General features: G+C 37.6%; 2 protein-coding genes across 2 annotated transcripts; one reads left to right on the top strand and one right to left on the bottom strand.

Moving 5' to 3' along the window:
- Nucleotides 1-817: 817 nt before the first annotated feature.
- Nucleotides 818-12,256, top strand: LOC134741037 (uncharacterized). Its single transcript, XM_063673777.1, has 12 exons — nucleotides 818-1,002; nucleotides 1,513-1,565; nucleotides 2,084-2,222; nucleotides 2,938-3,039; nucleotides 3,951-4,116; nucleotides 4,320-4,459; nucleotides 4,577-4,646; nucleotides 5,004-7,658; nucleotides 9,302-9,835; nucleotides 10,220-10,399; nucleotides 10,522-10,773; nucleotides 11,731-12,256. Exons 1-12 carry the CDS (start codon nucleotides 928-930, stop codon nucleotides 11,931-11,933), a joined length of 4,569 nt encoding a protein of 1,522 aa, XP_063529847.1. The 5' UTR covers nucleotides 818-927; the 3' UTR covers nucleotides 11,934-12,256.
- Nucleotides 12,257-14,570: 2,314 nt separating this feature from the next.
- On the bottom strand, nucleotides 14,571-24,551 carry LOC134740643 (vacuolar protein sorting-associated protein 52 homolog). Its single transcript, XM_063673185.1, has 7 exons — nucleotides 24,109-24,551; nucleotides 23,492-23,637; nucleotides 22,522-23,089; nucleotides 22,052-22,207; nucleotides 21,234-21,352; nucleotides 15,963-16,086; nucleotides 14,571-15,285 (listed from the first exon to the last, which is right to left on the bottom strand). Exons 1-7 carry the CDS (start codon nucleotides 24,358-24,360, stop codon nucleotides 14,656-14,658), a joined length of 1,995 nt encoding a protein of 664 aa, XP_063529255.1. The 5' UTR covers nucleotides 24,361-24,551; the 3' UTR covers nucleotides 14,571-14,655.
- Between the last annotated feature and the right edge of the window lie 2,358 nt (nucleotides 24,552-26,909).

The raw sequence follows: 26,909 nt of genomic DNA, 5'->3' as shown, positions 1-26,909 counted from the left end.
TGACAGACAGACGGAAAGACGGACAGACAGACGGGCAGCGGAGTCCTAGCAATATGTTTCCTTTTTTACCCTTTCGATACGGAACCCTAAAAATATGTAAACTACAAGGGCTCCATAGACTTTACAACAAATCGCTTGTGATTTTGAACAGACGGACGTACCGCACCACGAATTTGGTTCATGAGGGTCCTCCCCCTCCACACTCGTGCGCGAATCAAGGCGCGGAGCCGCGAACGTGAGTGTGGAGTCGATTTCGCAGTTCTGAGAACTCGACTCCACACTCCACACTCGCGTTCACGGCTTCGCGCCGCGATTCGCGCATGAGTGTGGAGGGCCCTAATAATAATAACTCAACGCCCGATATGGCCACGGCGACTGCTTTCAACTCCGTTGCTGTCGCTGGTGTGCTCGCAAGTGGCTGACGTAACCGATTTTGTTTGTAAAAGTTCGCGAACATTGCGGGCATGCGAGCACACCATGGGCCCTAATAGCCAAAGAGAATGGACGTACGGCAAACTACCTTCCACCCGATCGAACAGGCCTCGTACCGTACCGGTAAGCCACTTTGGTACAGCTTCTCTATCACTCTTGCTTATTTGAGCCATAGAGAGGTATATAATGAAATTCTAAATTTCATTATCTACCTCTCTATGCCACAAATACGCAAGAAAGAAAGCGATAGCAAGAGATTAGGTGGTTGGACCCTCGTTGGACCAATGGGACCAAACTTGCGATACGGTACGTGCGTCTGTTACCACTATTGTCTGTGGTGCAATCAATAACTTGAAATAAAAACTATCTAGTAGTCTGTCTATGATCCATGTCCGTGGTCCGCGATGTTTGCCGGTCGTCGTGTGCTAATAATGTGAAAAACTGAAATGATGGCTTATAAATAGTTGAATAGTGATTAAAACAGTTGTTTATATCATGGCCTCTTCAATGGATGAGTGTGTGTTGGATTTTGATATTGAACTTCTCCATCAATCAAGTAAATATGAACTGGTAAGTTAGGTTATGATCAAAATATTGTCCAACGCAATCCATTGAATAATAATGCATTTAAAATTGATATCTTATACTTGGTATGTTTAGGAATAGGTTTAATCATAACAGTGTATTAAATGACGACCTTTATGTCGCGTTTGGCTAGTTTAATGCTTAAATTCTAGTTGGCGGCAAACATTGTATTACTCTGTTCAGTAATATCCATTAATTATATGTATATGAATTTAGAATATTCATTTGATTTGAGTTATCATGCTTGATAAAACCGGACATAAATCAGTATAGGACTGATGCTCTGAAACATTTCGGAAATTTCTCTGATGTAACACCACACAGACCACTAATAAAATAACATTACATACAGATGCAAAGCTAACCGAATCTGATATTCGCATGATATAAATTAATATCTTTAACATGTAATAGCCCTTTACCGTGTAAAAGACTAACATTTCAATTCACTTTTGGTAAAAACTGATACATACCAATGTTCTGTTTTTTTTTCAGGAAAAGGCGTTACATACAGTACGTGTCCTGAAAACCAAAATAACCCGGACAAGGTCAGCATTATTTATTTTGTTTGGTGAATCAACTTTTTCCTGTTACTCATTGCCATGGTTGTGGTCTTTGAGGTCACTTAAAACCCTAGTTTAAAAAAATAAGCATAATGGGTCATCTACTTAGCTTATTACGTAGTATAACATTTGTTCTAAAAAACTGCTACTATTGTCGCCTGGCTGACGGGGATGCGCTAAAGTCTACTACTCTGGAAGACTCATACTGATGTACACTAACAAGATTTTCACTCATAATTTTAAAACTAACACGGGACTTAATCGCGTACAAACTTACGTTTATTTATGGCCTGACGTTACGTTCGTGGTCACAGGCAGACTGGCGAGGAATTGTATCAACATCTTCTTGCCGCGCGGGTTTTGCGAACTACCCGCACTTGATCTTGATTATTAACTTGTACGCTCGTCTGGAAGACTTTCTCGAACATATTATTTCCGGCAGTCAATGTACAAACTATAAAAAAAAATTTTCGTTAGATTTAACGTCTATTTGTCCTTTTCAGTGATGTCCTTAAAAAGTATTATGCAAAAGTAGCAGAATGCAAACAACTAGAAGACCTTGCCCTTGCAGCAAAGGAGGACTATCAGCATGCTTGTATGGAAAACCTGACATTTAGAGAGCAGAGTGCTGGATTGGAAGAGGTAATAAATTGAACTATTATCAGAACTGGCTTGCTTCTTGCTTTCTTGAATCCTTCTTACTAATGTCTTTGTATAGACAGGTTCACACGGAACAAGCCGCCTCACGAGGAAATTGCCGCTCGGTCTGTGGAGAAGTGTTTCGCTCAAGGCATTGTGCCCATGAGCGTGTTTGCTTCGCTCGAGGTAGGGCTACACAAACCGATCTGCTTCTTGCAGCGATTTCCTCAACAGATGGCTTGTTCTATGGACCAAAGTGTTATAATCAAAGGAACTTCGAAATCATACATCAAATTGTAATAAAACTCATGAGCTTATGACGGATTATGAGCTCATTTATCAAGCATGGGTTTATATGTGAGCTATTAAGCAAAAGGTAGCTAGCTGTCTGTTGTTACTGTGGTACTGCCACATCAATCTCGCTAGAAATCACCCTTATGGACATGAAGTAAAATGTCATATTATTTATCCCTACCTTCAATTTAGATTAAATATGGTATGGAGATAGTTTGAGATGCAACAGAGAACATAGGATAGTTTTTTTCAATCATCATCATTATCAATCCATGCAGGGGAAGTTGTGGGGGAAGCTATAACATAATCGTCAAAATCAACCCAGTAGTTTCCTTCAATTTAACTGTGTTTTCAGTTCTGTAATTAAATTCAATTAATTTATCATTAAGATTAGGTATAACATGTTTTTTTTATTTATTTACAGGAAGTCAAAAGAATTAATGAAGCACATAAAATATTAGGAGAAAAATACAATACTGTGCTTAACCAATATGAGGGAATACAATCACATTCAAAACAATTGGAAGTAAGTTTGAAAAGTACCATTTCCAACTGTAAAACTTTGCAAACTTTTAAATTTGTTAATTTACATTAACCATAATTACTTTGCAACATAATAAATAGTTTTGTTTTTTGTTCTTTTTATTTATCATGGAAGGGTCTACCCTTGAGTCTCACAGATGCATTATCTAAACAATGCCAATCAAAATTTTAAAACCTCATGGTTGTTTTTGGCTCGCAAATTTAGATCCCTGGGACTTGAGGGCTCAATGAGCTAAAATATACAACTGTATGTATTTATAAAGAAATTTTAGAAATTGACTAAAGCTTACCAAAGCAAATTTAATTTTTCACAGTATATTTAAAAAAAAATATGTTTACTGCAGGCATGACACACCAGTTATTTAGTTATAATTATATATATATTTTTTTTTTTAATACTACGTCGGTGGCAAACAGGCATACGGCCCGCCTGATGTTAAGCAGTCTCCATAGCCTATGTACGCCTGCAACTCCAGAGGAGTTACATGCGCGTTGCCAACCCTAAAGGGGCCCACTGACTATCAGTTCGCCGGACGATATCGGCCTGTCAGTTGTTTGGAACTGTCAAATTTTTGTTCTAACTGACAGGCCGATATCGTCCGGCGGACTGATAGTCAGTGGCCCCCTTAACACTCCTCTCCCTCGAGCTCTGGCAAGCTTACTCACCGGCAGGAACACAACACTATTAGTAGGGTCTAGTGTTATTTGGCTGCGGTTTTCTGTAAGGTGGAGGTACCTCCCCAGTTGGGCTCTGCTCTAGATCTGGAATGACATCCGCTGTCCTGTGCTCTACCACAAAGCGAGATGTCATTCACAGTGCCCATACCTCTCTTTTGGACGTAGTTTAAGGATATACCCGGGTCCATTATATTACCATTACCTATTATATTTTAGCTTCTTGTTAAGGAAAACGAAACTACAATTGAATCCTTTACGATTGAAAATAAACTAGAAAAGTCAACTTCAAAAGAATCAGAGAAAAAACATGCAGCTCTTCAAAAAGAATTAGATTATCTGAAAAGAAATATCTGCCGTGTCAAACACGTCGTCCTCGGAAAGAGTAAGTTAAAAATAATTTTCTGTATATTTTTTCATTCCTTGCCTTTCTATAGTTTTAACAAAATACTTGACATATATTCCAACATTTCTATAAGTAGATTATTGTACATTGTTGTGCAATGGATACATTAAGTGCTTCTATAGTACCTACATTATTTAATTGTGTGTATCTTAACTTTTAAATAAATATTAATTTGTTTACAGAAAAAGTTACAAAGAAAATTAAATTATTTTTGAATAAATACGGAAATACAGATGGCGGAACCGAAAATGATAGGGAGAATAGTTCTGATGAGGATACTTTTGAAGATTGCCTTTCACCTTTGGGTGCAGAGCTTGATAATGTAAGTAATTATTTATTTATTTCATTACTACCCTAAAACCTGTTGCGGTTCCGTTTGAATAGGGTGTAAACAGGATCCTACTAAATGTCTAAACTTACATTACATGTGAATTTGCAGGTTCTGGGATCACCAGCCGGAAACAAAGATAAAACTGCATTCAAACTTCAAAGCAACAATATCAATGAAGGTAAAGTTCTATTTAATCCAGTAACTTTGTCACCTTTTGTAAGGGGGTTCGATTGCGTCAAATCCGGTAGTACTGATATTTTGCAGACTTGGCTCAATGAATAATCCAGGTTTGTGACTTCGAGCGCCTAACGCAACTTTGTCAAAAATCGATAAAACCGCGAAAATTTCGTTTTTTTTTCTTCTAGATTTGGGCGATTATAACCCTAAAAGCGCAAATGAATGAAGTTATTATGAAGTTACTGTATTAATTTAGATATTTATACTAATTTTCAAATGAATATTGCTAAGTTATTAATATCAATGTATATTATAGTGCTTTCAATTACTCAAACTTAATTTTTTTTACTCATTACAGAAAATACAAACACTGAAGATGATTCTGAAAGTAGTACCGGAGTTGTCAGTTCAGATACTGGCCGGGGCTCGTCGTTAGCCGGCTCAATACTAAGTCCAGAGTATTTCATTCACCACAGCCCTTTAAGTGGGGAAATCGTAGCTAGTAAAAATAAAATGGTTATCAGTATTGCCACAAGCCCTATTTTAACACAAGAGGTCAATAGTATTGCTACGAGTCCGATCATTTTTAAAGATATCCTCTCGAAAGAAATGGAAAGTGAAGATTCTAAATTATCAAATAAAGAAAGTTTGCACAATAAAACAAAATCCCGCCACAGCCCACCCGTTATGATTGACAGAGTAGTTAGTCCCATATTTGTAACTCAGTACGCCGATATGTCAACAAGCACAGACAAAAATACAATTTGCGTGACCGGTATTAGTCCACTCAAGCGAAGTCGAAGAATAACTGACGGTAATTCTACCAGCGATCCTAACACTCAGGAGAAAATGCATCTGGATATTAACAACATCAACGATTTCGACGACGAGAGTAGCGACGGAGAAATTCAAATGATATTCGATAAAATGCGGTTCGATCAGAACTTAATAACACCCCTTCCCACCACACCTGCCAAAACACGCACAGAGGTGGCATCAAATATTGCCACACAAACCGTATTACACACGGCCGGCGTGTGCCCGGACGCGGTCAAACTTAAGGAGGACAACGCCGCCCTGAAAAACACAGTGGATAAACTGGCCCAGCAAGTGACGAGCATGAACGATACATTTATTAAATGTTTCCTGTCGATCCTCAACGCGAACACTACGAATACCGAGGTGCAAAAAATGTTACGAGAGAAGTGTTCGCCGGAAGAAAACGGAATAAATCCGTTTCAAAATCTCGAACCTAAAGCGCTCATCGTCGAAAACAAAGAGGAGACGGTAGATAAATCCGACGTAATCAAAAGGAAGCCAGGGTTCAAAGGTAGAATATCAAAAATGAAAGAACTGTTTGACGACTTGTCGCCTCCGAGCCCTTGTGTTGTTCTCGCATCGGAACCACCGCTGACGTCCCGCTCGCCGTCGCCCTTGCCCTCGCCCTCGCCTGCATCCGCGCCCTCGCCTGCACCCACCCCCGCGCCTGCACCCACCTCCGCGCCTGCACCCACCTCCGCGCCTGCACCCACCCCCGCGCCGGCACCCACCCCGCCGCCGTCCTCACCCCCGCCCGCACCCCCGCCTCTTCGGTCCCCCTCCTCGTCCCCAGCACCGGTGGCCAATGGAAACACCTCTAACATCAGTGATCAGCAAAATAATAGCTTCAAATCCAAGGAGAACTTGCAATTTGAAGATTCGCTGTCGAACGATTCCTTATCGGTTGAGGCGCCGTCCGACCGGGAGATGTACGACCATGAGATTGTTGTCGAGTTGGCCCCGGATTCGAATGAGAGCGACAGAAGTAGCCTGCATGCGATTCTAATGGAGCAGCAGCGATCTCCTCCCGAAGAGAACGCCGAAGCTATCAAAAGAACGCCGAAAAAGAGGTTGACAAAATTAGAAAAACTCCGAAAGAACATGGTGCCTAGGAGCAAGATAAAAAGGGAACTGTTGCCGGAAAGAAAGACTAGACAAAAGTTACGTATGCAGCCGAAGCGCCTGACGGCGAATAAACAGAGGATTCTGGACGGCTCCGTTTCCCCCAATAATGATAAGGCCGCTTATGAAAAAGCTTGTAAAGTTATGGCCGAATTGAAGTCTAAAGAAAAAGGTGCAAAAAAGTCTACTTCTGTTGCCGCTCCAAAAAAGAATACTCAGAAATCCATACCTATTGAAAAGTTGCCGTCCCCGGTTATTGAAAATAGTGTGGAAATTCATAGGCACGATCAAAGTCTTACCCATGAAAAGTTGTTACCGGTATCTCCAAATAAATTACCTGAAGAGGATTGTTCTATCAAAACTCGTATGAACCTAGATTGCACTAAACGAGGCAATGAAAATAAACACACTTTGATTACTCCATCTAAACCTATTGAGACTTTAAAATGCGTTGCTGCAGGAAAGGATGCATCCCTAACAGGGCTTCGAACAAGCAAGCAAATTAAAAGCGAGAGAAAACAAGACTGCATTTCGGTAGTGACTCATTTTAATACAAATCACTTGAAATCTCCAGCTCTTAAAAGATACGACAGAAATGTAGTTCCTAATAAAAGTGAAACTAATAATAATAATACACAAATTCTAAACTTTCTAAAACATGATAATCTCATATTGGAGAATGAGAACGCGAATACTGAGGCAGTGCAAGTCGACAGTCGAACACGGCTTAAGCGCCCGGCGTGTGATAGACCAGATATTGTTCCGAAAAGAATCTTACGAAGTTCATCAATTCAATGCGAGAACGAGAATGAAGATATGAATCCTCAAAATGTACCTGACCAGAAAATACGAAGTAAAATACAAAGTGAACTTGCTAAAGACATTATTAGTTATGATGATCTGGACCTATTTAACAACAGTGACGTTGACAAACCGGCTAAACCTGATCGACCAATGCCAGATGTTAGTGGTGCTTCAGCAAAACAGTCAGAAAATAAAAAGCCTGGAATTTTATGCACTTTCATAGATAAATATGGCAGGAAAAGCTTGAAACATGCTCCCAATATTCCAGGTAAGTTAAAAATGCTAGGTTATTCCTGGAACATGACCAGTGATCGGCGTTTTGGTTGCAACTCGGGGTGAATGACCTCAATAATACCTAGTCGGCTCATAAGTTCTGTCATATACATAGTATCAAATAAAATCAAAAGTTTAAGTTTATTCCGTATAATTTGTACAGCGTTTGAAAGCTTATAAACTAGAGAATCTAAATGTATAACATTTATTCAAAATGACCGCCATAATTATCTACACAGGCTTGAAGTCTTCGTGGCCAGTCGTCAATGGATTCACGCACCACTTTCATGTCGATATTGGCCACTGCCGTAGCAAGAGATTTTTTCAGCGAGTCTAGATTTGCATGAGGTTTTGAGCACACCTTTTCCTCTAAATACTGCCATATTTTATAGTCTAAAGGATTAAGATCTGGGCTAGAGGAGGGCCAATCTTCATGCCGTATAAAGTCGATTTTATTGGAGGCGAGCCAGGCTTGTGTAGACTTTGCCTTATGGGCTGGAGCAGAGTCCTGCTGGAAAACCCAATGCTGGTTTAGAAACATCGTATGGGATAGTGGTTTCACAATATTAGTCAACACCGTGTCTTGGTACACTTTGGCACTAGTTTTTACTCCTTTCTCACAAAAATGCATACTAGTGACGCCCGCATAAGAAACTCCCAGCCAAACCATCACAGATGAAGGGTGGTGACCTCTTTGAATACGGGGAATGCTATTAGACGCTTCTTTACTATTGCGAGCGTACACTCTATCATTTTGTTTATTACAGTTTTCTTCTATGTCAAAAATTTTCTCGTCCGAAAACAGTATAGGTACAACGGTGCTTATTTTTAGCGTACTTCTTCAATAAAGCTTTAGATCTTTTAAACCTTAAAGCTTTAAGCCGACCATTGAGAAGATGGCCAGTTTTTCGTTTATAAGCACGAAGTCTCAGGTCTTGATTAAGCACTCTTTTCACCGTGTTTTTGCTCAAACCCATCTGGAGGGCCATAACTTTTTGTTTCCTAGCGGGATTTCTGGCAATGCGTGCCCTAATTGCTTGTACAACCGCTGGAGTCCTAGCTGTACGCGGACGACCGCTTCTTTTCTTGTCATTTAAACTAGAGACCTCACTGTATCTTTCTATGGTACGATACACAAATCTTAGAGAGAATTTTAAATTTTCAAGTAGCTTAAAAATTTTAGTCGGCGAGTGACCACAACGATATAGTGCAATTATTGCGGTACGGCTATCTTTAAGCGTCCACTCCATGTTGAAGAAAACAGAAAATTGCAAAATTATACTACTCAAATATTTAATAAAGATTCGAAATTCAAATGCAGAACGGTTTTTGTTTTAGGAGTTCCAAATTTAAATTTTAAAGGCCAGTGACAGAACTTATGAGCCGACTAGGTATAATGTATTTAATATCGTATACTTTATTAGTATATTACCTACACTCAAATAGTATTCTTTCGAGCAGTTTCAAAGGTATTGCGGGCTTTTAAGGCGTATTAAATACATATTACTATTTCAGCTTGATATACTTACCGAGGTGTTGCATCCAAAACGCCCATCACTGAATCTGCCAAATCTTTTCAATATAAGTGTATATATTTTTAATCGATGTGCTAACTAACTTTTGTCGTTTTATTCTTAGATAATGCTATCAGTGCAATTTGTAAACAATTAGAAGACGGCGTTGCGCACATACAGAAGCTCCCTCCTCAAGATACAAAACCGGCAATGGACAAATTGGTCAAGGACTTGAAGACCAAACCGGCAGATCATTTTATATCTGGACTTATAAACTTCTTAAAGGAGCCTGCAAGAAAAATTGATTTATATAATAAAATTAACGTTCCACCTGCACCACCTATGACCAAAGTTGAGCAAATACTCATATATGTTGTGGCACAACTTAAACTTAACTGGGCCAATTTGAATGTAGTGGAAAGCATACTAAGCTTTATTGAATACACGCTATTCATGTTGAATCGGACACCAGAATTTGACGTTATTGAAACTTTGTCACATTTTTATGCTGTTTTATGTAGATATAATAAGGATAAAAACCGCCTGAGGCTATTTGTAATGGACGCTATGTATTGTCTTCAGTACAAAGCTGTGCCGCTTATAAAACAGTGCATGGATGTGTGGATGCACATTTTACCGTTGGCGCATTTGGGACTGGGTATGATTATTTGTACTTACCTAATAATGTCATATGTATATTGTGTTATGATATATTTATGTAAAATAAAAGTCCTATTACTTTGTACCTTCAATCCTATTTCAACAAGAGGTTACAGAAAGGTTGTCCATTAGGATGCTTATCATATTTTTTTTCTTCGTAGCCTATCTAAGTGTCCCACTGCTGGGCAAAGGCCTGTCCCCTTGATTTCCACGACTCCCGATTTGGTGTTTCCTCCGGCCAGTTGTTCAGGAAGCTGTCCAGGTCATCCCGCCATCTCCGTTTGGGCCTGCCCCGTCCACGCCTTTCTACCGGCATCCACTTGGTGGCTTACTGTACTTATTTGTTTATTGGCTTTAATAAAAAATTGTTGTCTTTTTGCAGCTAAAAATCCCCTGGTCCAATGTCTTGTCTACCTATTGCATTTCTACAAATGCGAAGATAAATTCAATAGAGTGCAAGAAATTAGAAATATACTTCATAGGAAGTATTTCTACGAAGTTTCAGAGTGGAATGAACCTGGCATTCTTGAGATGATCCGAAACTCGATTCTGGAATTGAGAGGTAAATACACCACAGACTTTACATTCGCAAATTATAAAATCACGGACAATGTATGGTATGGTATCATCTAATCTTGTAGGTAATAAAAGAGAAATAATCATTAACTTTTACTTTTTTTCTAGACATTTCAGGTGAGAAGAAAATGATAAGAATGTCTCTCATAATCATTGCTAAGAGAAATGGCGCACAATGGTGTCAAAAGCACATAATTAAAAACATGCTGCTGCCAATTATAGAACAAGCCAGTGTATCTGAGAAAATCAAACTGTTCTGCGTGGCTTTGCTGGGACCATTGCTAAAGCCGTTCCCTATGGAAATGAAAGTTAATTGTGAGATCGTCATGAACCAGCTGTTTGATATTCTGGACCGTAATCGTAAGTATTAATTGTTAATTTAACTTAAAGCACCGCAAAATATATGGTATCAGCAACAAGTAAACTAGTAGGGAATGCAAATCGGTTATAACCGTAACCGAAATAATCGGTTATAACCGATTATTTTGACAAAAAATCATAATCGATTATTGGAAACTCGAATAATCGGTAACGGTTATTCTCGGTTATTTATTTATGTCTTAAATTCTATGAATTGATCTTCTAATGACTACAAAATCCTGCCTTTTTTGGCTGTGACTGTCTATAACTTTTGTCATTCGTGTACTTTAATAACGAAATATACTTACCTAATTTATGAAATATTTAGATTGAATATTGTACCACGTCCAAGATCATATTTTCACTTTTACTATATTTTGTGTGTTTTATTAAAAAACGTAGACCAACATTCCCTAATACTGTACCTTTATTTTCGTTATTTTTTGATTACTTGATTGTAAATTTATCATTTTTTGTCGAAAATAACCGTAGCCGATTATAACCGATTATCGGTTATTTTTCGGGCATAACCGTAACCGAAACCGATTATGAACTTTGGTCGGTTATTGCATTCCTTATAAAGTAGTCAGAATAAATTAAGTTTGCCAAAACTAAAACTGGAATGACAAAGTGTGGAAGTGTGACCATAAACGCATTTTTTTGTAAATCATGGCGCTTACTGTGGCCCTTCACCCTTCCACTCTTTGTTACAACAAAGTCGATGCAGTTAGCATTGTCCGACTATGAATTAATCCTCTTCCGATTTCGTAGGTTTATCCGTTCAATAATCCCTTCTTATGACTGAAACATAATAGTAACTATCCAGTAATTTTGAATTTCATTTAAATACTCTTGATTGCTATCCATCCTGCATCCGAATCCTGAGTCGTTTCCCACCATCGAACATTGTAAATAATACGCTCAAATTATATAAAACGTTTATCTTTTCATCCCCAGCTTCGCCACAAACGGAGGAAGCGGTTTTCACAAGCTTAATATTCATGAGTCGACATAACTTATTCCGGGTGATCAGAGCATTGCTTTGCTGGACTCCACAGAGTATCTCACCGGAATTTGAGGAACTACTGAGAGACTTTGTTAGAGAAAGGCCAGTGAAGTCGTGGAGGCAGGTTGTATCGAAAATCTTTATTCACAACTAAACAATTCATCTTGTGTGGATGTGTGGGGACAATCGTGAAAGACAATATTTTAATTTCTTATAACTTTGACTCTTTTTTATGTTAGTCAAGTTAAGCTAAGCAAATATTAATTATTAAAGGTTGCCCAAAGTACCTAAGTACTGCAACCTAATTAAGTACCTAAGTATATTATGTATAAAACTAAGCTTAGCTTAAGGAGCTTGAGTCATGTAAATAGTATCTTTAATTACACTACATCTGTGATCGAGTAAGATTTAATTTCGTCTACTTCATTTTCGAAGAACCTAAAATTTAATAAATGGTAATAAAGTAATATTAAACTACCTAAATATCTTTTATTATATTCCACTACATTTATGATGATGAATACAATTTAACCTCCTGGGTCAACTCAATTCACTTTTTCTTGTCACGTGTTGCCATAGTTACGTTCTCCTGGGTCACTCTTGCCATAATGGGTCAACTAGTTAGCTAGCTCGTTAGTAGAACGTGCCGAACGTGGTACAATATCTCATGTAACAAATTACGCTTCTTTTGTCTCCTGGCTGACGGGACAGAATAACAACAAGAAATAGTTGAACCTACTATTCAAATCGGGATGTTAAAAAATATATAAATATATAATACAAATATGAAACACAAATGTTTGCTGTCTATCATCTTTGGCACCAAACCAACCTCCCCTGCAAGTCAGCACACCTGCTGTAGAACGGCCGAGGCTTTGGCGACGGCACCATGGGTTTAGGAGATTGGACTGCATGCCGATTTGCCTCCATTAAAAATTACTATTCCAAAATTTGCACTAATAAAGGATGAACATACGTTAGAGTCAGACCAAGATAAGTCTGCAACGATTTTAATAGCACACGCAGTGCAAGTGTTATTTTAAACACTCAAACGTCTATGAAATTATGACGTATAAATAACACTTGCACTGCGTGTGCTATCAAAATCGTCGCAGACTTGCCTCGGTCTAACTCTACCTAGTCGGCTCATAAGTTCTGTCATATACATAGTATCAAATAAAATCAAAAGTTTAAGTTTATTCCGTATAATTTGTACAGCGTTTGAAAGCTTATAAACTAGAGAATCTAAATGTATAACATTTATTCAAAATGACCGCCATAATTATCTACACAGGCTTGAAGTCTTCGTGGCCAGTCGTCAATGGATTCACGCACCACTTTCATGTCGATATTGGCCACTGCCGTAGCAAGAGACTTTTTCAGCGAGTCTAGATTTGCATGAGGTTTTGAGCACACCTTTTCCTCTAAATACTGCCATATTTTATAGTCTAAAGGATTAAGATCTGGGCTAGAGGAGGGCCAATCTTCATGCCGTATAAAGTCGATTTTATTGGAGGCGAGCCAGGCTTGTGTAGACTTTGCCTTATGGGCTGGAGCAGAGTCCTGCTGGAAAACCCAATGCTGGTTTAGAAACATCGTATGGGATAGTGGTTTCACAATATTAGTCAACACCGTGTCTTGATACACTTTGGCACTAGTTTTTACTCCTTTCTCACAAAAATGCATACTAGTGACGCCCGCATAAGAAACTCCCAGCCAAACCATCACAGATGAAGGGTGATGACCTCTTTGAATACGGGGAATGCTATTAGACGCTTCTTTACTATTGCGAGCGTACACTCTATCATTTTGTTTATTACAGTTTTCTTCTATGTCAAAAATTTTCTCGTCCGAAAACAGTATACAACGGTGCTTATTTTTAGCGTACTTCTTCAATAAAGCTTTAGATCTTTTAAGCCTTAAAGCTTTAAGCCGACCATTGAGAAGATGGCCAGTTTTTCGTTTATAAGCACGAAGTCTCAGGTCTTGATTAAGCACTCTTTTCACCGTGTTTTTGCTCAAACCCATCTGGATGGCCATAACTTTGTTTCCTAGCGGGATTTCTGGCAATGCGTGCCCTAATTGCTTGTACAACCGCTGGAGTCCTAGCTGTACGCGGACGACCGCTTCTTTTCTTGTCATTTAAACTAGAGACCTCACTGTATCTTTCTATGGTACGATACACAAATCTTAGAGAATTTTAAATTTTCAAGTAGCTTAAAAATTTTAGTCGGCGAGTGACCACAACGATATAGTGCAATTATTGCGGTACGGCTATCTTTAAGCGTCCACTCCATGTTGAAGAAAACAGAAAATTGCAAAATTATACTACTCAAATATTTAATAAAGATTCGAAATTCAAATGCAGAACGGTTTTTGTTTTAGGAGTTCCAAATTTAAATTTTAAAGGCCAGTGACAGAACTTATGAGCCGACTAGGTACTTAGGAACTTTATTTGTGGAAGTCCACCCTATGGTGGAAGGAGGTGACGTGAAATGACCAAAAGGGTAAAAAACAGCGTCGGTTGTCAAAATATTGTATCTATTACTTAAAACACATGACTAATATGATTCTATTGGCGTGGCTAGGGGGAGGGGGGGGGGGGGGGGGGGCAAGTGCCCCGGGCGCCATCCAAGAGGGGGCGCCAAAATGGGCAAAAGGCAGCAGCAGGGAAACTTTTGTCAGTCGTCAGGGGGCGCAAATTTGGTGACTGCCCCGGGCGCCATATCCTCTACCTACGCCCCTCTATCATCACAAGAAAATACCTATTGTTTTTTCTTCAATTTCAATGATCGGAATAAAAGCTTTATAAAATTATAACAGTAATAACAATATCCTTAAGAACAAAATGCGATAGTTATGCGCTAAAAGTACGATTAAAAATTAGTTTTATACTTTTTGATTTCTACCATAATCACGTGAATATTGACCAGTTGCGTTCTGGCATTAGGTGTCAGTAGTTTAACAAATTTATTATAGTACTGTACAAAATTTGTCAAAGCCATTTGCAGTAAACCGGATCCCGTCACAAGGTTAGGGAACGACACAAGCACCTCTCTGTGTATTTCTTCGAGACTTTGCTTCCAGCTGGCGCTGAATGAAGCTACTAATGATAGACTCTTTTTCTCCATAGCTAGTAGTTCGGACTTCTTGTCGTCTTCGAGGAAAACCTCCCCTTCTTTCACGAACTGCATCATTCCTCCAAAATGTGGGCTCAGTATCTCTTCCACATACTCGGCGCTTCTGGCCTGTAATTGATCTCTGAAGTTCTCCGCTTCTTTAGTGTTATCTCGTGTTCTTTCCATTAAGATACTCAATATCATGTCATAGTTGTTTATCAAGAAAATTAATTGCTGAATACGTTGAGAGAATTCAGCTGCCATTTTAAGCAAGAAACAGTTGACTTCGTCTTGTAGATTCAGAAGCAGGTTACTGAGATCCTCGGAGGGGAACTGTTCGCTTAAACTTAGCATCGCCGCCGAGAACTCCGCGTATCTACGAGTGATCTGAAACCGATAACGTTTGTTGGTTATTCGTTGGCTAGATAACAAGGTAAATGAATCGCGTTTGTACTCGAGCACTGTTGAACTAGCGGTAGTGTGCAGTTTCAAAACCGAACGTTGTGTGATCGAATCTCAACTAGTTTATTATTATCATATTATTATATACCAATAAGTTTTCCGAAACTTATACCCAAATTAGCTTGTTAGATGTTTTACTCAACTACACGTACCTACTGCCGATTCTTATTTTAAAATAAGTAACTATTTTTTAGGGTTCCGTACCCAAAGGGTAAAAACGGGACCCTATTACTAAGACTCCGCTGTCCGTCTGTCACCAGGCTGTATCTCATGAACCGTGATAGCTAGACAGTTGAAATTTTCACAGATGATGTATTTCTGTTGCCGCTATAACAACAGATACTAAAAACAGAATAATATAAATATTTAAATGGGGCTCCCATACAACAAACGTGATTTTTTTTGCTGTTTTTTTTCGTAATGGTACGGAACCCTTCGTGCGCGAGTCCGACCCACACTTGGCCGGTTTTTTAATTTTGCTCGAATAAGTATTTTTGCAAAACCGTCTTACACTTTTGTAATTAATCGGTTTTTTCTTATTTAACGTACCCTTAAAATGAGGAACACTAAAACATATTTAAAGTGAAATAATAAAGTGTTACATAATGAGGTCCCAGCTCCTTGTTAGACAGTTTTGCTGGATCACACTCTCGAACGCTCTGGATGTTTAGTTTCAAAACAAAGTCCAATCTTGGCCACAGTATGCTGTGCAGAGAATCCCAGTAACTGAAAGAAGGCAATGTAAATAAGGTATGAAATATCGACACGGACAGTGCCAAAATATGTACACATTACGGTAATGTAATAGGAAATAAGGTCGTGTATTATTGAAAGTCATAATGATTGGCAGATTATCATTAGTCGTAATTCTGAAACCGTTAACTTTTCAGGATTTTCGTAAGGTTATTCTATAGATAGAGATAGGTTAGGTTTGTTTTATGGCAATCCTGAAAAGATAACGCGTTTCTAAAAGAAAACCAAATGATGACTAACGAAAATGCGGACAAACAATACATTATGACTTATAATGGGGTTTGCCGGTCGAAAAAATTAGCAGATGGCGCCAGCATAGCTTGCCCTGTCAATCCCTAGAATTGTGTCAAATTAATAAAGTTTTCAAACCTGTGTGGCATGATACATCTAGGTGTACTCTTTAAAATTCACCACTATCCCCTCCCCTCCACCTGACGCTACACCCCCCCCCACCTTGAAATATGTCCCCGTTGGTGGTTTTTTGACATTAGTAGATAACTATAATAGATATCAAAAAAGTGTCAAGGACAGAATTAATCCTCATTAAATTTGGAACAAAAAAGGCTTTATGTGTTTTTGTACAAGTTGGACGGTATTCAAGCTATAAGTACTTGTATAACCTTAAAATTACATAATAACCATACTCGTTTGACGACGTTCAAAACGACTAGACGGATTTTAATGAAATATACCTAAAATTCACCGCAGTGTAGCCAGCTATCAAACAAAAAAAAACATTAAAATCGGTTCATCTGTTTCGGCGCTACGAGGTCACAGGTAGACACACAAATACCAAAGACATAATTCAGGGAAATTATCTAAAATTACGGCATTATTAATTGAAGACTTTTTTCAATTGAAAATATTGAGATGTGTACGTACCTTGACACTTTTTTGATATCTATTATAGTTTTTGTGAGAATGTCAAAAACAACCAATGGGGACACATTTCAAGGGGGGGGGAGGGTGTAGCGTCAGGTAGAGGGGAGGGGAGAGTGGTGAATTTTAAAGAGTACACCTAGATGTATCATGCCATACAGGTTTGAAAAACTTAATTAATTAGTTTTATTTTCCCATACATTGCTTACATAGAATTCCTCAATTATTAAAACTATGGGAAACAATAGAGACCCTGTGTATCTGTCGCAGTACGATAGATAAAGCCGTTATATAGTTACAAAGATAGATATAACTCCGTAATAGATGGATACAGTCTAAGGAAAAAACGTGCCTCGAAAATCACGAAAATTTGATTCTCGATCAGATGGCGCCACTAGTTTTGGCCTACACTCGTATAGAGGGCGTTGACTGTTTCGTTTGTTATTTATAATTTTAACGCATACCAGTGAAAGAACATGGGTCATAATCATATAAAAATAATTAATGGAAATAAAAAAATCTTTTATCCATATTTAAATATATTTTATCGTATTTTTATAAATATTTATTTTTAGTTTTAAAGTGTGTCGACAGATGGCAGTGAATTTACTGGGGTTACAAAATTTACTATGACAGTACCGCTCTAGTATAAGTTACTCTATGATAGTTATAATCCTAGGGATATAATTATATGTCGTAACATAGTTATACGAAAGCGATTCATTACTATCTTACTAGGAATATAACTATAATACGTCTTTAGTTTAGTGATATAGTTATATTACTGGATTAAGTTTAGTGGAATAATTGTAGGTAGGAGTGCGGCAATGCGGCGGAGGTATAGTTATATCCCTAGACGATAGATAAAGCCGTTATATGGTCATAACATCATACAATCCACCTGCGACAGACTTGCTTCAGCCTGTTTTGCGCTGTCCCGAATAGTAGAATAAACTGGGTAGTTTATCTATTGAGAACTTAAAGACCGCCTACTATGGATATTTCCACGCAATACTTTCTCAAGGTGTCGATCTTTGGGGTACAGCTGCTGATCGAGATAGACTGCTTAAAATGCAGAAACGCGCCCTTCGTATTATTGAGGGCAAACCCGTTGACTATCCTGCACAATCTCTGTTCAAAAAACACAAGATATTAACGCTACCGTGTATATATATAGGTATACTGACCGCATGTATGTATGTCAGAACCAATATACACTTGTATAAATCCAGTGGATCTACCCGCAGTGGCCCAGCCCGCAGGTTGCCTATTCTACTCGCTCCTAAATGCAGGCTCGCGAAGTCACTAAATATTATGGGACCAAAGCTTTATAACTCAGTACCGACCGATATAAAAAAATCGAAAAGTGACACAATATTTAACAAAAAGCTAAAATCGTTACTTGTAGAAAAGGCTTACTACTCGATCGACGAATTCATGCTGTCTATACGAAATGATCATTGATTCCATATCGTAACTTCCTCTAAACATTTAAATCAACCTATTATTGTGAATAATAATTTTATCTTTATTTTATTCTTAAGAATTTGTGACTTGTAAAATGTATTTTATTTTACCAATAAAGATCTGTATATCTGTATAACCCTAGGGATGTAATTATATGTCGTAACACTAGAAACAATTATTTATTACACTAAACTTAATCCAGTAATATAACTATATCACTAAACTAAAGACGTATTATGCCTATCTATAAAGGCAAAGGGAATAAAGACGACCTTCAACGGCCTATAAGCATTATCCCGGCAATCGCGAAACTCTTTGAATACGGCTTAGCAAACAGATTAAGAGCGTTTCTAGAAAATTTCAGCTTGTTAAGTGACAGACAATATGCTTACAGAAAAAATAAATCATGTTTAGACGTTATTCGTCAAGCCCTAAAAAACATTTTGACGGCTAAGGAAAACCAATGTCATGTCGCAATAATATTATGTGATATGACACGGGCATTCGACCTCTGCAATCACAATGTGCTAGAAAAAAAATTCGAGCACATTGGTATCCGCGGCCCTAGCCTTAAGTTAATGCTGGATTTCCTGCACCAGCGGCACCAATGCGTTGCTATAAATAATGGTCGCACTAAATCTGATAGCGGGAATATCGATATCGGCGTACCCCAGGGCTCGTCTTTAGCAAATTTGTGTTTTCTGATCCAGGTAAACGATTTACCTAAAATCGTAAATGGTGAAATGTATATCTTTGCTGACGATGCCTGTGATATTATAACAGCCAATACAATTCCGTCTCTGGAGAACATTATAGCCTCGGAGATATTTAGGCTACAGGGATGGTTTTCTGCAAATGGTCTAGTTTTAAATCTACACAAAACCCAAGTGATGCACATAAGCCTAGGGGGTAGGCCCCCGCGCCCACTAAGTGTTTACGTAGATGGCGCCGTCCTTCCTCAGGTACATAGCACCACAGAATAACTAATAGTACTACCGTACAGAAAATTCACTCCTTCACAAAAGCCAGATTTAGGTACAAAATTATACCTACACTCGCCGCCTGCAAGCAAAATTGAAACTTATAACCGCGCACGAACCGTGAATCTTCTTTGCGCGCCGCAGTTTTATGACCGAGCTGGGAGTGTCGGCACGGGGTTGTCACTTGACAAGTTTTTGTACCTATACCTACTGATTTATTATTTTTAAGATAAATATGTAGGAATTACAAACGTTGATTCTGTAAACATAAAATTTTTAGCCGGAGATAGTATGTCTGATTCTCACGGAAGTAGGTATGCCACAGAAGTACTTATTCCTTTGAAAATATGTCGGTGAATATAGTCCGGAATTAAAAAAAAAAAAATTCTGCTTCCTTGTTCTTCCGTTTATTCAGACATCCGTAAACAGAACATTATTTATACAGATTAGATCGCGATTTATGTTTCGAAGCCATTGCGTATTTTCAATTTTGCGCGAGCGTCACGTGATACGACTATCGTGCGAGCCGAGCGGCAGCCCACTGCCATACACCTGCCGGGGCGGTGCGCCGGCCAAATATACCTAAACTGCGCAGTGACACCCCCCTGATAGCACTAAGTTTCTGGGCGTGACGTTGGACGCGGCCTTGAAATGGAATGCGCATATTGATGTGGTGTGTGGCAAATTATCTGGTGCCTGTTTCGCATTGAGCAGGTTAGCGCGTATCTTGCCGTACCGGCAGCTAAGGGCTAGCTACTTCTCGCTGTTCCATTCGGTAATGTGCTATGGTCTAGAATTCTGGGGCACCGCAGCGGAATGGCAGCGTGTATTCATTTTACAAAAACGTGCAGTACGCATTATATCATATGCCCCACACGGAACCCCCGCTAGACAACTCTTCATAGATAGTAACATAATGACACTCACATCACAATACCTATTTTACATAATTAAATATATTAGAATGAACATACACCTATTTCCAATAAAGACATTCAAAAGTACGTATCACACAAAAACACAAAAATAAGTTGGACTCGACATGTTGCCGACTTGCGAAATCCTCCAAAACGATAACTAATGCAGGGCCGGGTATCTACAATAAACTACCTGATAGCATTAAAAATATTGAAAATGACCTGACATTCTATAATCAGTTAAAAAAATGGTTGACCACAAAAGCCTTTTATGACATGTCAGAATATAATAATAATGATTTAATCTTAATTTAATTTTATATTTTGTATTTTTATTAATTATTGGAAATTTGAAATGTGTTGATTATTTTTATATTGTATTATTTTACTTTAATTTAATAATTGATTATTTAAATGAATTGAATATATTATGTAAATCCAATTATGACGTGTAATATGAAATATTATTATAAATAAATGAGTATGAGTATGAGTATTATAGTTATATTCCTAGTAAGATAGTAATGAATCGCTTTCGTATAACTATGTTACGACATATAATTATATCCCTAGGGTCATAACTATATAACGGCTTTATGTATCGTACTGCGACATATATATATTATGTCGCAGGCATTTTGCAATAAACGCCGCAGCGCCACGCGTGGTAAATTAAAGAACTAATTCGACCAAAATACAAACGGCGCCGTTAATGCCATAAGGTATTTTACATGATGCCGACTTTTTACGTGCAAGTGTTATTTTACACGTCAAACTTCTATGAAATTATGACGTTTAAATAACACTTGCACAGTCTGGTCTGTCAAAATCGCTGCCAACTTAGCTTTGTTTAGCTCTAGCAGAAGTTTGCTATTACCTGTCCAGAGCCGCCACAGCTCTCTTGTGGCACATCCACCGGTATCTATTGATGAGCTGGATGCATAAAAAGAGTGCCAGGCAGTCATAACATTCTAGGACGTAGTTTTCAACGTTTTTCTGTAAAACATATTTAGAACATGCAATTAACAAAAACAAATAAACAAATAGTAATAGTAGTGGTAATATATAAATAACATAATAACTAAAAGTGAGTGTTTATCCTTTCATTTAGGCATATGACAATTGACAATACAGTGTATGTTCAAACCGACACCACAACCCTGAGAAGATACCGGCGCATAAGTTATTAATTATTAAAACTGTTGGCAACAAAGTAAGAAATTGTAAAATGTTTGATGTACGGTGAGCTGCAAAAGTACATACACACTTTATGAAGGAATTCCATTCATGTAGTGGGTATGTTTGTGTGTGTGTGTGTGTGTTTCGTTTCTGTGTGTACAAGTAGTAAAATAATATAGTGATAAGTTTATTGATATATTAAATATATTCAACCGGGTCACTCACGTTTATAAAGATGATGATTGCTCAACAAGTTTCGCTCCATAACGAGGAGCAGTGTTGGCCGAAACGTTAATGCAATTAACCATTAACCAGAACAATACGTACGATTTACGGTTCAATTTGTACTGGTTAATGGCAATTAACGTTCGGCCAACACTGACGAGGGGCATTTTCAATGAGCACTCGCGTTGGTGGCCCGACGCAAATATATTTAATATGTCAGTGCCTCACGAAAGTTTTATTATTAAAGTTTATTGATATTAGCTAGTATCAAATTATTATAGATTTTCTTACCACAAGTAAAGACAAGGTTTTTCCTAGTATCCTGTCAAAGAGCTCCTGGGCGTGGCTTCCCTTAACATGGAAAAACTCTGTTGTGAACAGGTACTCTCTGCAGCTGTTGTCCACCAAGGCATATTGGAGACTTCGGAATAATGCTTCATATGAATACTAAAATAGTATGGTTAAAATAAAGAACAGAAGATACCAAAAATCTCGAGTATGGAATAGTGTGATAATTTTAATTCATATATGTATGAACTACAAATACAAACTCAACATTGAGTGGCATGTTTAAAGTTAAAATACTATTTTTTAAGTTCAATTTAGCTTTATTCATCTCATAAATATAATAGAAAATCATTAGGATTAAAATCATTTTGTCAGACATTCTAAAACAAGTAATAATGACATATTTGTATAGATTTGTTTACTTGTCTATAAATATTGGACAATGTAATTTCAGGATTTATTTTTATACCTACCTTTGTCTTCTGTTGCACATGAGGGACTATGATTGGAGCTTCTAATTGCTGAGCCAGTACGTCCCCACGGTTGCCAATGGTGAATATAGTACTTTTGTTTTTTAAGTTTGACTTCTGAAAGAAGCTTCCTTTCACACCATCTTCTATTCCCATTAGGTCATCTTTAGTCGGTGCTTCCTCATACTTAAGCTTATCCAGTCTAGATGCATATGATTTAAAATATGAGTAGTATATTTTACTCAAGGTGTCTATGTACTCATTGCATATTTCTTGAGCAACATTCCTTTCATTGGCTAATATAAACTCAAAGAAAAACTTGTACTTTAACATAGCATTCTGAGGTATCTGATAATTAGCCATTGGTTTACGAAACTTATAAATCTGCTCTAATATGTATGTTCTTATTTTGGCCACAGCCTTTATTTTAAGTTTTTCCAGTACATCTTTTACATCGTGGCAAGCTTTAGTTTCCTTAAAATCCTCTTCTTTGACAAAATTTAGTTTTTGGCTTAAAATTGCTAACTGGATCATGAACTCCTTATCCAAAACTGGTACATTGTTTATGCCACTGAAAAGGTACGATCATAACAATGCTTATAGTATAATATAACATTTGTGTAAAGTTGACTCAAAAGCAGCTTGATGTTTTAAACGGATTATATTCGCGTATAATGAATTTATAATAAAAACATCATTATTATCATAAAAGTATAAGTGGGGGCCAAGCGCGCGCCGGGTATACAAAGAGATAGCGGCGCACCTTATAGATGCCACAAGGGACCAGAAGGCTGGCCAGTATTTTGCTCAACGCATTAGCATTGCCATTCAACGTGGCAATGCAGCCAGCCTTCTGGGCACACTGCCCGTCGGCAGTGACTTGGAGGACGTGTTTTATTTATAGGGCCTTTATTTTAAGTTTATTTATACCTAGTTTGTAAAAGTATAATAACGATGTTTGATGTATACTTACAAGATAAGGGTTTCAGAAACGGCCATATCTTCGATGAATGATGATAATGGCCCTTTCAAGACCTGTCTGTTCGACAGTTGGACAGACATGCTGACCGAGCGCTTTTGTAAACAGATGATTTCATTACTAATACTACCCAAGTCATTCTGTAACCAAAATGAAAGAAACATTTTAAACTCATAGTAAGTAGATAATTAATCTCTACCATTTATAGGAGTAAAACAGCAATCCTTCTAACACATTCAGTGGCGAAAACCCGACTTACGGTTATTTTATGATTCCATACCTAGGCCGCCCCGGATGACCCAATAGTCGGTACCGTGGTACTGCAGCTATACTTGACTATATTTTTAAAGCCTGGCGCGGATGTCTTATTTGGCTGGGTGGCAAGGAATGTGTTAATTCATAGCCTGCTATAGCCACGGCTAACTCATTTCATGTTTTGTGTAAGCTTGGTTAATTAGAGGTGTAACATTTATAGAGTTTGTAACTAGTGAACAGATAAATAATCTGCTGAACTTCTGGTTGGTAGTTGATAAGGAAATAGTCAAGAGGAACCTTTATTTTGTGTTAGTGTTAACAAAGTTAAAAGCATTTACGTGATTTACGGTACTCACTTGGAACACCATCAGCATACTCTCCATGCGCGCTAGTATACCATCACACTCCTCGATCTGGTTGTGTAGCGAACTGATGTTTCCACTTTCTTTTAAGTAATCTGCCACTGAGTTTTTCTCTGCCTCCTTTATGCCTTTGTCAACTTGCAGCGCGTATTCTCTGAGATCTGTGCCATTGTTGAGAACTTCTTGAATCTCAAAGTCTTCTAAGTTCTTATCCAGTACATCTTTCATATGGTTTGTTTCAGACATAGTGAAATTAATTAATGTAGGGCGTGTTATTCTTGTAATACGCTTTGATTTAAAAGGACATAATAACAATGTAAATGTTCTAAGGGCTTTAATTTAGATGTGACTTAATTGTATTGTACTTTAGACATCATTATTTAGTAATATAATATAATAAATAACACAACGGTATAAACGTATGACTCTAGCTGTAAAATGTCATTTTAGTCAGTCGTCGTACTGTCATCCTGTCACTGTCATTAGTGTCACTGAATGACATCTACGGTCCGGAATGTACTTGTAGCATTTTTTGTTATAAAAAAATATTTATATAGTTTGTCAAAGGACTGTCTCATTTCAAAGATAGACAGAGAATCATACTATCTTTGTCTTACACTAGTACTAGCACCCACAAGAAAAGGTTGAGTATAGTTTTTTTTTGTTCTTATTTACTGACAATTTGGTTTGACCAACTATAGTTCGGTTTACAGCCATTTCATTTAATTTAGAACAAATACTTAAGATATTGCGTAACAAACTAACCTCTGATAGTTCAGTTTAAAAACATCGAAATGCTGGGAAGTGCCTCTAGCCAGCCGTGTGTTACAAGTTCAATGTAAGAACTTCGCTTCGCTCGCTCGTTCTATTAAAGCCACGCCTACCCAGATAAAGCCCCTAAAGTTAGTGTTGAGAGCGCTTTGGGCTTATGGATTACTACTTCTGGACCAGTTTTTTTTAATTTACTTACCTATTGCACTTTTCTTTTGGAATTCGTGGAATGTATGGGCCCCAATACATTTCACTACTCTTCTCTTTCCGAACAGACTACCTGATAATTATGGCAATATAATATTTATTGTAGAAAACTTGTCAAATTTTGTTATTTTAAGTTAATTAATTTATTAATTTCAAATCAGCAATGTCACGCGTTCCCAATTAAACAAGTGGACTTTAGCCCTAGTACCTATAACCGCTAGAACTTTCTAAAACAATAGTTATTTACGATACAAGTGCGGAAAAGAGGAAATTCGAAACGAGTGGCGATAAATTAAAACACGACCGCAGGGAGTGTTTTAAATCGACACGAGTTGCGAATTACCTTTTCGCACGTGTATCGTACAACGTTTTACAGTACATATGGCCCTTTAAACTTTCGACATATGCACGAAAAGTGCTCATTCCCGCACTAGTGCGAAAAAGTAGCACCATATGTACTGTAATAGTACATTACGATACAAGTGCGAAAAATAGGAAATTCGAAACGAGTGCCGATAAATTAAAACACGACCGAAGAAGGGAGTGTTTTTAATCGACACGAGTTGCGAATTACCTATTCGCACATGTGTCGTACAACGTTTTACAGTACATATGGCCCTTTAAATTTTCGACATAATCATTTGATTTTTATGTAGGTACTCGGTATCTTCCTTGATTTATGCAAAAGGGCCAGGATTAGAGTAAATATATCTCATACTTTACCTTACGTACTTTGCCTTATATTTTATATTATTCGCGTAAAAAGTACGTACATATGTAGGTATTTAACCATTTAATCTTCATTTTTAGGGTTCCGTACCCAAAGGGTAAAAACGGGACCCTATTACTAAGACTCCGCTGTCCGTCTGTCTGTCACCAGGCTGTATCTCATGATCCGTGATAGCTAGACAGTTGAAATTTTCACAGATGATGTATTTCTGTTGCCGCTATAACAACAAATACTAAAAAGTACGGAACCCTCGGTGCGTGAGTACGACTCGCACTTGGCCGGTTTTTCATATTAAGACCCACATGACTGCCAACATCTTAAAAAGCTATTTTAAACAATATTTGAAATATAAATAATTTATTCGTGAGCAATGAGGATATAATAAGATAGAGCGGTACTGTCATAGTAAATTTTGTAACCATTTTAAATTCACTGCCATCTATCGACATATTTTAAAACTAAAAATGAAGATTTATAAAAATACGTTAAAATGTATTTAAATATGGATAAATGTTTTTTTTATTTGCATTAATTATTTTTATATGATTTTGACCCTAGTTCCTTCACCAAAATCATATAAAAATAATTAATGCAAATAAAAAAAACATTTATCCATATTTAAATACATTTTAACGTATTTTTATTCTATACGAGAATAGGCCAAAACTAGTGGCGCCATCTGATCGAGAATAAAATTTTCGTGATTTTCGTGGCACTCTTTTTCCTTAGACTGTATCCATCTATTACGCAGTTATATCTATCTTTGTCCGTGAGCAAGCTCAAAATGGAAAATTATACAAAACAGAGAAACATCTTATTACCTTTAAACAAGCAATTCTTGTATACAGGATGTCCCTAGCCATTGGACACAGCCGAAATGTACATTTAGGGTATTTAGAACCAGTATATAGGTACAAATTATCATAACAACCGGTGTAGCGGTTACGAAGAAATTAAAGAATTACGATTTTTTACTTTGGAGCAGCCTGTATGTGTTAGTAGCTCCTGAGGTAATAAATAGTATGAAACCTTCTTCCACCTTTTTGATTATCTTTTTTATTTATGTCACTAATAAGATTATGACACT

The sequence above is a fragment of the Cydia strobilella genome, chromosome 4 (assembly GCF_947568885.1).
Source record: "Cydia strobilella chromosome 4, ilCydStro3.1, whole genome shotgun sequence".
Classification (NCBI taxonomy): Eukaryota; Metazoa; Arthropoda; class Insecta; order Lepidoptera; family Tortricidae; genus Cydia; species Cydia strobilella.
The sequence above is the reverse complement of the archived record's forward strand: the minus strand, read 5'-3'. Positions and strand labels throughout refer to the sequence as shown.